The 11,794-nt window shown below is 45.3% G+C and overlaps 1 protein-coding gene across 2 annotated transcripts in view; it reads right to left on the minus strand.

Moving 5' to 3' along the window:
• IRAK2 (interleukin 1 receptor associated kinase 2) overlaps nucleotides 1-5,440 on the minus strand; it is a 62,117-nt gene extending 56,677 nt beyond the window's left edge. Inside the window, exon 1 of one of the 2 annotated variants that reach the window (XM_045529734.1) lies at nucleotides 5,283-5,433. In XM_045529734.1, the coding sequence (XP_045385690.1) occupies nucleotides 5,283-5,376 (94 nt within the window). In that variant the 5' untranslated portion in view covers nucleotides 5,377-5,433. Of the gene's footprint in view, nucleotides 1-5,282 lie in introns of both variants that reach the window. The other variant, XM_045529733.1, reaches the window with a different exon arrangement.
• Between the last annotated feature and the right edge of the window lie 6,354 nt (nucleotides 5,441-11,794).

Raw genomic sequence — 11,794 nt, forward strand, 5'->3', positions numbered from 1 at the left:
TGAGGGCTTATTACAGATGAGGAAACTCAAGGCTCAGAGATTGGCAGTCACTTGCCTGACGTCACACAGCCGGGCAGGCGCTAAGCAGGGCTGTGCACACTGGCTGGCACATGCGTGAGTGAAGAGGGGGCGATGGGGAGCAGTCCAACAAAGGAGCCCCTGCCCCAAGCCCCTCTGCACACACCTCAGTGGGTGAAGGTGTGAGAATCCCACTTCACGTGGGCTCAGACAGACTCCAGCGGACACAGCTGCGGTCACAGAGAAATGAACAAGAGGCAGCCAGACCATCTGCTGAGAAACCTTAAATCCAAAAGAGCATGCCTGTTTGTGGCAGGGGGATTTTCTGAATCATTTTAGACTTCTTCCCACACACCTACTCTCTCCCTCCCAGAACCACAACCAGCTGTGAGGGACCATCTTTTTCTAAAGTGACCCACAGAAGCCAGGATGTTTTAGAGCTGGAGGGACAATCACAATCGATCATTCAGAGGAAACCGGACAGCTTGGGGACTGGCGGCACAGCAGCCTCCCAGGCCCGAGGTCTCTGCCCCAGCGTGGGAAGTGGGCTGACCCCGGCTCCGAGCCAGCTCTGCAGGGTGGGAGGTGGACACGGCCGTGTCCTCACCACTCCCACGCCTTCAGCCCATCGTCCCGCAAGTGGTCGCCGAGTGCCTGCCCGCGCCCGGGCGCTGTTCCAGGCTCTGGGAAACCAGGAGTGAACCAGATGGGTCAGGCCCCTGCCCTCATGGCATTTATATCCTACAGGGAGAGACGGCTGGAAAGAAGGAACAAGGTAACATTAAAGCCCTTTAAGTGAAGTGAAGGAAATGAAACACAGGGACAGACCAGAGAGGAAGAGCAGGCAGGAAAGGCCTCTCAATGAACACGACAAGGGAGCCAACCTGAAGGACTGCCGTAGACTGAAAAATGCCCCCACCCCCAAGACAGCCGCACATTTAGCTCTGAGAGCTGCGACTATGGTACCTTACATGGCAAAAGGGACCTTGCAGATGGGATTAAGTTGAGGATTCTGAGATGAGGAGATTATCCTACGGTACCCGGGCCAGGCCAAGGTACCAGGGAGTACCTTGGGCCAGGGAGGCAGAACTGTCAGATTGAGAGAAGAGGCAATGCCAGAAGCAGGGGTCAGAGAGAAGTGTTTGAAGGTGGAGGAAGAGGTCACCAGCCAAGGGATGCAGCAGGTCTCTAGGGGCTGGTCAAGGCACAAAAACGGGTTCTCCCCTAGACCTTCCTTGATATTAGGACTTCTGACCTCCAGAATTGTAGGATAATGTGCTGTGTGCTATATTTGTGGTAATTTGTTAAGGCAGCAAGAGGAAACTAATACAGACCAGACAGCCAGCCATGGGGAACAGAGCAAGAATGTCCCAGGCAGAAGGAACAAAAGGAACAGCCAGTACAAAGGCCCTGAGTCTGGCCCAAGGACCCCGGCCAGTATGGCTGGAGCAGGGTAGGTGAGACAGGGTGTGGAACGAGAGGTGATCCGACAGATCCATAGGGGTCGGATCTATGTCAGAACTGGCAGGCCTGGTGAGGAGTTCAGATCATATCCTCAATTACAGCGGAAGCCTCGCAGGACTGTGAGCAACTCTGATGTCTCCAAAGCCTACAAAGTCAGAGGTGTGTCCAAGAAAGATATACAAATGGCAATAAGCACATGAAAAGATGCTCAACAACATTAGTCATTAGGGAAATGCAAATAAAAACCACAGTGAGATGCCACTTCATACCTGCTCAGCTAGAATCAAAAAGATGACAATAACATATGTTGACAAGATTGTGGAGAAATTGTAACCCTCATACATTGCTGGTTTGGCCACTGTGGAAAACAGTCTGACAGCTCCTCAGATGGTTAAACATCACAGTTACCACATGACCCAGCAATTCCACGCCTAGGTATATACCCAGGGGAAATGAAGACACATGTCCACATGTTAGGTAGGCAGTTAGGATCTCCAGCTCTTCTAGGGACAAAGGTGCCCTGCTTTGGTGTTGTATCGAGCAATTGCTCCACCTGGGAAGAAAGATAAGGGCGGGGCCCTCCGTTCAGGTGTTGCCCGACCCTTAATCCTACACTGAGCAACTGCTACACCTGGGAAAGAAGGGAATGCTTTATCATATCTGGGAATGCCACAGCTCAGCCCTGACAGGATTTAAAAACACCTGTTGATCATTTGATAACATCCCCCACCTCCCGAGAGCCCGCCCCTGGACTGGGCTAATAAAAGGAAACAATCCGAGCAGTCAGGGAGAAAGTGAGTTGGTCTCTTTCCACTGGCCAAGACGGCCTCATTTTGTTCTACAAGAAAGAGCTGCTCTTGTGAAACTGCTTTCTGCCAGGGGTTACTCCATCATATTGGCCCTGCTGGTGATTTTTCCAAGATCATGGTCGGGACTTGTCACTTCGGTGTGTTTGGTCATTCTTTGGCCAAGAGCACATCAAGAATCAAGGGCAGACTGCCATCCTGACACACACACACAAACTTGCACACAAATGTTCACAGCAGCATTATTCATAATAGCCAAAAAGTGGAAACAACCCAACGTCCATCAACTGATGAGTGAATAAATAAAATGTGGTACAGCCATACAATGAAATAGCATTCAGAATAAAAAGAAATGAAGTGCTGATGCATGCCACAGCATAGATGACCTTGAAAACATTATGCTAAATGAAAGAAGTCACAAAGGCCACATATTGTATGATTCCATTTATATGAAATGTCTGGAACAGGCAATGCCTACAGCTGGGGGAAATGGGGGAAGGAGTTGGGATTGACACTTGGGTACAGAGTTTCCTTTTGGGGAAATGAAAATGTTCTAAGATTGTGGAGATGTATGCCCAACTCTGAATATACTAAGTGCTGTTGAATTGTACACTTCGAGTGAATTGTACGGTATGTGAATTATATCTCAAAAAAGCTGGTTTTTTTAGAAGTCATAGGTGTGGCTGCTAAATTAATTTCTTAGGAACAGAAGTTGTCCTGGCATTTGCAATTGAAGGCTGGGCCAATATGGAAAAAATAAGAACAAGTCCCCCACACACAGTTTGTCCACTGCCCAGGAAACATTTAAAGTAAAGTTGCAGATCATCCGAGCAATGAGACACAGTACAGTCTAGAAAATCAGGTGGCAACAGACATTCTCATGGGTCTCTGAGCCTCTGACAGAGCCCCATTACCAGTGACTGCCTCTAAGAGTGGGAACAGGGAGGATGAGGACCAGGGGGGAAATATACTTCTGTTCTCTCCATCCTAGGTGCATTATCCACATCATTTCATCTACTACTTTTTCAATTAAAGATAGTTAATAAACATATACATTGAAAATAAAAACCTGAATCCATGATGCTAAAGAATATTGCCTGGCAAGGGAAATAATTGTGGCATATTTAAGTGGAAAAAAACCCCAAGCTATCATACACATAAATATCTTTAGGGAAAGGACTAGAAGGCATAACATACCGAGCACTCTACTGGCACACAATAAGAAGCCAATAAACATTAGCTTCTATTACTATTATTGGCACCGAAATATTAAGAACAGTTATTGCTGAGTGGTAGAATCTAAGCTAATCTTTGTGCTGTTGTTTGTTTCCCACAGTATTTTGTGCTAAGCACATATTACTTTTGTTACTGCGTTAAAACACGGTTTCTGAACCTCAGCACTATTGATACGTTGGACCAGATAACTCTTTGTGGTGGGGGGATGACCTGTGCGTTGTAGGATATTTAGCAACATCCCTGGTGTCTACTTGGCATGCGCCAAGTTAGAACAACCGAAAGTGTCTCCAAACATTGGCAAATGTCCCCCAGGGGGCAAAACTGCCTGTGATTGAGAACCACTTAGTTAAAATATACATTTGCTTAAACTGGACAGATAACACATACATGTTCATTTTACTATTTTTTAAACTGTACATATATATTATATACTCCTGTACAAATGGTATATTTCTTAATCTAACACTTTAATAAAAATATGCATTTTAAAAGTTAAGTAGCACTACCTTACACTGACTTAAACCATAAAATTAAGAATGATAATCAACATTTATGACTTGTAAGAATATCTAACACCTAGGGGCCAGCGCCATGGCTCACGCCTGTAATCCTAGCACTCTGGGAGGCCAAGGTGGGTGGATCGTTTGAGCTCAGGAGTTCGAAACCAGCCTGATCAAGAGCAAGAGCTTGTCTCTACTAAAAATAGAAATTAGCTGGACAACTAAAATATATATATATAGAAAAATTAGGGGGGGGGCAAGGGCAATATACATAACCTAAACTTTTGTACCCCCATAACATGCTGAAATAAAAAAAAAATTACATAAACTCAAAAAAAAAAGAAAAGAAAAATTAGCTGGGCATGGTGGTGCATGCCTGTAGTCTCAGCTACTTGGGAGGCTGAGGCAGAAGGATTGCTCAAGCCCAAGAGTTTGAGGTTGCTGTGAGCTAGGCTGACGCCATGGCACTCTAGCCCAGGGCAACAGAGTAAGACTCTGTCTCCAAAAAAAAAAAGAATATCTAACACCTAGGTGCTGTGCTTTTTATACAATATTTTCATTCCTCATAACAACTTTATGAAGAAGCATAATTAACATCTCGAGTTTACAGATTAAGAAGCTGAGGCTCAGAGAGGTTAAGAAACTGGCCCAAAGTCACACAGCTAGAAGGTGGTGGAGCCTGGAATGCAGATTTCCCTGGGAATCTGAGACCACATCTGCAACTTCCTCCTAGATGCCATGACCCTCTCAGCCAATCATCAGGCGCAAACAATCAAAACACATCAAGGAATTACAATTTAGTGAGTCCTGGTGGAGCCAGATGGCTTGGGTTCAAATGCCTCTCTGCCACTTAGCCACGCCATTCCACCTGAGCAAGTTACTCTACCTCGTCTGTAAAATGGGGGGAAGTATGCATTTCATTGGCTGTTTGGGGGATTAAAGTAGATATAAACAAGGCCTGTCACAGTAAGCACCCCATCGCTGCGGGCTGCCACTGTTTTCAGTTTCACTGTAATCAGTATGGCAAAGTAGAGGCGGACAGATAGCTCCCAACAGAAATCTTCAAAGACGACACACCACCTTAGAGACAATTAAACTGAGGTCCAGAACGGGACGGGGGCGAGGCCCCGGCCGGGAAATCTCAGCACACACGCCCCTGGGATCAGTACCCACTAAGTCCCGGAGTGGGACTGGCAGCCAGCTCAAAGCAGGATCCCTGGGGGGACCGGTCGCCCTGGCCCTCCCGGGCCCCACTCACCGAACTGCATCCAGTCCCACTCGCTGAGTGTGTCCATGTTTCGGCACAGGTCGTCCAGCACCCAGGAGGGCAGCTGGTAGATGTAGCAGGCCATGGCGGGGCTGCGCGGGGAACTGAGTCGCACGCGGCGGGACCGGAGTCTCCAGCCCGAGGTGGGCAGTCCCCACCAGCCGGTGGCGCCGTCCGGGAAGTGGGCGGGGCGGCGGGCCACCGCTGCCCCCTAGTGGTCGCGGGCAGCAGGACGCAGCCACGCCGGCTCGACCCCAGCGGCTGGGGGACCCAAAGGAGGGTCATAACTGCGAGGAGAAACTGACGCCCAGAGAAGAGAAGGAACATGGCAATTCTGCGGCAGTCGCGGGAGGCCTTGTGACCCCTTCCAGTGCTTTTGGCACTACACATATATAATGCATGTATCAAATCCTCTATTAATTACCTACTGTAACGGGCGCCGCGGCTCATGCCTGTGATCCCAGCACTCTGGGAGGCCGAGGCAGGAGGATCACTTGAGGCCAGGAGTTCCAGACCAGCCTTGGCAAAGTTGAATCACTAAATAGGGTAGGAGGAACAGAACTTACACTAATAATAGCTAGTATGTATTAAGCATTTACAGTGTGCAGGCTTTACCTGGGTCACTTATTCCTTAACAATGACCCTGTTAGGCTGAGCGCGGTGGCTCACGCCTGTAACCCTAGCTTTCTGGGAGGCCGAGGCAGGAGGATCGCTGGAGCTCAGGGATTTCGACACCAGCCTGAGCACACTGAGACCCCGTCTCTACCGAATAAAAAAGAAAAAAAAATTTAAAAAATGCACAAAACAACAAAACCCAGCCGGGCGTTGTGGCGCGCGCCTGTAGTCCCAGCTACCCGGGATGCTGAGGCAGAAGGATTGCTCACAGCCTAGGAGTTGGACCTTGCGGTGACTACAATCATTGCACTCTACCCAGGAACACTGAGTGACACTTTGTCTCGACAACAACAACAACAAAAAAAGGTAACTGAGCACCCCCCTCAAAAACTCCCACCCCTTCAAAAAAATTTTTTTTAATTTAAAAAAATAAACAATTAAATTAAAAAAGAAAGGTATTGGGAGGCTTGATGTAATTAGTTACATAGTTATATCATTTTAAGGTGTTTATGTTCAATTCCCTTGAAATTACAGCCGGTGGTTTGCAACCTTGGCTGCGCATTAGAAACACCTGGGGAGATTTTGATGACCAGCCCTACCTCCAGAGATCCAGATTCAATTATTCTGGGGTGCGGCTCAGGCACGGACATTTTTAAAAGCGTCCCAGATAATTCTAATATGTGCAGGTAGAGTTGAGAACCGACATTATACCAGGGAGCTGGATCAGGAAGGAAGACTGATGAAAGGGGAATAATAATAAAGTTACTTATGTGCTTTGCACATATTTGATTTTTTTTTTTTTTTTTTTTTGAGACAGAGTCTCACTTTGTTGCCTGGGCTAGAGTGAGTGCCGTGGCGTCAGCCTAGCTCACAGCAACCTCAGACTCCTGGGCTCAAGCGATCCTTCTGCCTCAGCCGCCTGAGTAGCTGGGACTACAGGCATGCGCCCCCATGCCCGGCTAATTTTTTCTATATATATTTTTAGTTGTCCAGATAATCTATTTCTATTTTTAGTAGAGACGGGGTCTGGCTCAGGCTGGTCTCGAACTCCTGACCTCGAGCGATCCACCCGCCTCGGCCTCCCAGAGTGCTGGGATCACAGGCGTGAGCCACCGCGCCCGGCCTGAATTTTTTAAATAAAATATCTTTATTGGTTTCTCTGAGAGGATATGATCATTGTCACAGAAAGAAAAAATGAACACTTTTTAAAAAATTATGGGTGAGCAAAAACTTTATTTTGTAGAGATTATTATACCATCTTTTTTTAGAATTTCTTTTTCTAAAACTTGTTGTTTTTTTTTTTGAGACACAATCTTGCTCTGTTGCCCGGGCTAGAGTGAGTGCCGTGGCGTCAGCCCAGCTCACAGCAACCTCAGACCCCTGGGCTCAAGTGATTCCCCCGCCTCAGCCTCAAGAGTGGCTGGGACCGCAGGTCTGCGCTTTCGCCCCCAGCTAATTCTTCTGTTTTCTGTAGAGACAGGGTCTCGCTCTTGCTGGTCTGGGACCTCTGAGCTCAAGCGATCCTTCCGCCTCGGCCTCCCAAAGTGCTAGGATTACAAGCCACCGCACCTGGTCATTATTATACCGCCTTAAACACAACTTAGGAACTCTGACATTCCCTTTTCTATAATCTAATATTCTTTTTGCTTAAAGATGAGAAAATAATCTGCGCAAGCCTCTACAGATCGTCTACCTTTCCATCCCGCAGGCCATCTGGAAAGTTCCACGGCTCCCACTTTTCTACCACCAAAGCTTAAAGGTCCTTCAAGTTCAGATTCTACTTCAACAGAGGCCCGAGGCTCTGCTCGCTCCAGAGCCGGAAGTGCGGATGTCACCACGCAGTCCCTGCCTTTGGCCCTCGGGGCTTTCTCGACCTTCAGATTTCCGTCTCTGAGGGCGTCCAACCCGGGCTCCCGAGTTCCCGCGCGGCCCCAGGGGACAGGTCGCCGCGCCGCTGGGCGGCGGGAGCTGAGACAGCAGCTGGCACGGCCCACAGGCAGCTACGGCCGCTGACGCCATTCAAACCCCAAACCCGCGCCATCCACCTCAACCCCCCCCCGACGTGAGAATGGGGGGGGCGAAAGTGGATGAAGAGCGAAAACAATAACGGAAGCCACAGCCTGCCGCCGCGCCCGCGCAGATGCCACACTCGCCGCGGGCTGGAGGCGGGAAGGGGCCCGGTCCGCTAGGGAGATAAACGAGGTTGGGAGCCGGGCCTGCACGTCGCGTGAGGACCTTCCCACAGTCTCATCCTGGGGACCACCATTTAGAGTATATGCTTTCACGTTTTTAGGCCACTATAAAATTAATTTTTAAAACAATTTTTTTTAAATATGTAATTTCCTGTAAATTTTTTTCAATTAATAAATAGCTTTTTATGTCAATAAATAAGCATCTACTTTTTTCTTTTTGGCTTATTTAGGAGCACTATACTTTATTTGGCCAAACTCCTATCAAGGTACATTTATTTCCAGTATTATGCTATTCTACATAATGCTGCAGTGAACCTTCATATATATACATCTTTTCACTCTTGTTTTTTCTTTCTTAAGGTAAATTCCTAAAACTAGATTTTCTGAAGCAAAGATGAGCTCATCTAAAACTGTGATGGGGCTGGTGCAGTGGCTCACACCTACAATCCGAGCACTTCGGGAGGCCAAGGTGGGAGGATCACTTGAAGTCAGGATTTTTAGACCAGCCTGGGCAACTAGGCAACACCCCATTTCTACAAAAAATAAGAAAAAAAAAAAATTAACCAGGCACAGTCACATATACCAGCTACTCTAGAGGCTGAGACAGGAGGATGGCTTGAGCCCAGGAGTTTGAGGTTGCTGTAAGCTATGCTGATGCCACGGCACTCTACCCAGAGTGACTGAGAGAGACTGTGTCTCAAAAAAAATAATAATAATTTCAAGTTCCTGTGCTTTCTATCTGCACCGTGCTGCCTTGCAATTCCACTCCATGCCCAGAATGTGCCTACCTTTACTCTCCCTCTCAGAAGGGTCAATTCATCTCTACCCTATCCTTTTTAATGGCTTACTTAGAATTACCACACTTTATTTGGCCAATCTCCTATCAATGTACATTTATTTCCAGTACTGGGGTCTGTTCCAGAGAGATCTACTTTTTACACCTATAGGAGGGGCAAAAGTCCTAAAGTTTGTCAAGGAAAACCATAAGCCAGTACAAGGAAAACTCCTGCCCCAGGGACACACCAGAGCACCCTCAAAATTCCTCCCTTGGCGTGGTGTCCTGCACCTGTAGTCCCAGCTACTCAGGAAGCTGAGGCAGGAGGATTGCTTGAGCCCAGGGGTTCAAGTCCAGCCTCAGCAACATAGTGAAAGCCTATCTCTTAAAAAAGAAAAAATCCTCCCTACTCCCTGCAGCTGCTCCAGGATAGGGTAATCCAGACCTGCTGTAACAACTCTCACCATTAATGCCTATCTGATGCTTCTGAGCACTGGATAACTATGCCATGTTCTCAAAATTCTTGGGTTTGGCCTAGGTAATGATCAGCCTTCTACAAGTGAAGAATTGTCGCTTCACATCACTCCCCATCAAATGAACTACTAAACTATCCTTTGCTCAATTAACTCCACTTCACAATTTATTGTAAGATAAAATGGTTCAGTGTGACTTCCTCTGGGCCTTTCAGTAATCATAGCTATCGTTATTAACAATTATGGGCCCATCCCCACGCTTCTAGGACTTTCAACTTTTCCCAGTTGGAACAAAACAATCTTGCACATTTTCTACCCGATGGACAGGGAGAGAACCTATTGTTATTTGTCTGTATGTTTAGCAGACTTATACTTTCCTGAGGTTTCATGTTTTGAATTCTGGAAACAAGTTTTGTGGGTTTTTCTCCCTCACATATCCAGTGTACTATTGCCCAATCCTTCTGGTGACAATCACAAGTATATGTCATTTTTCTGTGATCCGCCAATGGACTACTGGGCATGTGGTAAGGAGCAGGGGCAGGAAGATGTTTTGTTGGGGCAGGGAGTACAGGGGTGCTGACAGAAAAGGGAAATAAAGGTGGGTATCCCTTATCCAAAATGTCTGGGACCAGAGGTGTTTAAGATTTCAGATTTTTCAGATTTTGGAATATGTACACATACATAATGAGATATCTTGGGGATGGGACCTACGTCTAAACACAAGATACATACACGTTTCCTGTATACCTTATACACATAGACAGAAGGTAATTTAAAATAATCTTTTTAATAATTTTGTACATGAAACAAAGTTTGTGTTAAGGTTTGTGTATGCTGTGGAATTTTCTACCTGTGGTGTCATGCTGGTGCTCAAAAAGTTCTGGATTTTGGAACATTTTGGATTTCATATTTTTGCATTAGGAATACTCAAACTGTATTGAAGGGGTATCAGGCAGCCCAGTGACTGGCAGAGAGTGGGGCTGAGGTGCTAAGAATGGGATACAGAGACCAAATGTGAAAGTGACTAAAAAAATTCACGTTGGTGTTCATCCATTAAGAGCTTCATATTATCAACACTGATATCTATTTCACATCCTTAATGCAGTGATTTCTAGCCCAGTGCCCTTTTTTTACTCTTAACGTAATGCCTGGTGAAATATTAGCCACTTACCTTTTTTGGTTCTATTTCCATGGGAAAAAATTTTGTTCCCAGTGTGAATGTTTTCTTCTTAATACTTCTCTGTGGTTTATAATTTTTTTACTGTGACATTTCATTTTTGTAAGAAACATAAAGCTAAAACAAACAATGTTAATTAAAAAAAATCAGGGTTGGAAAGAGAAGAGACTTAGAATGAGGCTAGTTGCTTATGTTTGCTATCCCATCCCCACCCTATGCTTTCAAAACTCTCTGAGAGAAAAGCCTGGTTAAAACACCACCACAACACACCCTACCTATTCCTTTACACAGCACCATTTAGTGTATTAAAGAACAGCTTTTTTTAAAACTCAAAATAGGAACTTCACAGTCTCTTAAGAACAATACATTTAATACATTCACAAGATTTCAAATGAGAAACATACATTATTCATGCTACAGGTTTTCAGTCTTCCTTGGACAACACAAAAAACCACAGTACTCGAACTGCATGTTTGAACAAGAGGAACACGAAATCTCATTTTGACAAAGACAGGTTAAAAAAAAAATAAAACCAATTTGAAACTGCTCCAGCATCAGCTGACTTCCTTAAATCCCCTACCCTGCCCTACTCTGGGACTCACACCGCTGCCTTCCTCTCTAGCACACGAAACTCTCTGCTTCTGCAGTTCTTCTCTATCCAACATGTCAACAAAAATTGTGTATTTTAGAGGTGTGTCACTGAATAACTACTATAACATGCTTTAAAAAAAAAACCAACTTACTCCTTGAATGTTGAAAGAGGGGGCTAGGATTAGGTGAAATTTATTTTTACATTCATTCATTCGTTCACTTATACATGTGTACCTCAGCTTGAAGATTAGGTGAAATTTAAAAGGTAGTGGGAAAACAGGAGAGCTATGTTTCATTCACTTCACTCTGGTTTTAGAGCATAGGAATTGTGCCCAAAGGTTAGGATAAGGAATTAAAGACTCCAAGAAATACCCCAAACATTAATTATAAATGAAAGACTATGCTATTGAAGAGCTTAAGATAACATGGAAAAATATTTAAGTTATAAACTTACATGAAAAAGTAGGATACAAAACTATATACAATATGATCTCAACTATGTAAAAACCAATCAAAATATGCTCTAAAAAAAGCTAAAGGAAAATAGTTCAAAATGTCAATAGTGGTTATATTTAAGTAGTGTATCTACAGTGATCTTTTTTCTTCCTTTTACTTTTGTGTCTTTTCCAAATTTTTGTCTACTGGGCAGCTTTTTTAAAAAAAAGATTATTAATTATAAA

The sequence above is a fragment of the Lemur catta genome, chromosome 18, assembly GCF_020740605.2.
Source record: "Lemur catta isolate mLemCat1 chromosome 18, mLemCat1.pri, whole genome shotgun sequence".
Taxonomy (NCBI): Eukaryota; Metazoa; Chordata; class Mammalia; order Primates; family Lemuridae; genus Lemur; species Lemur catta.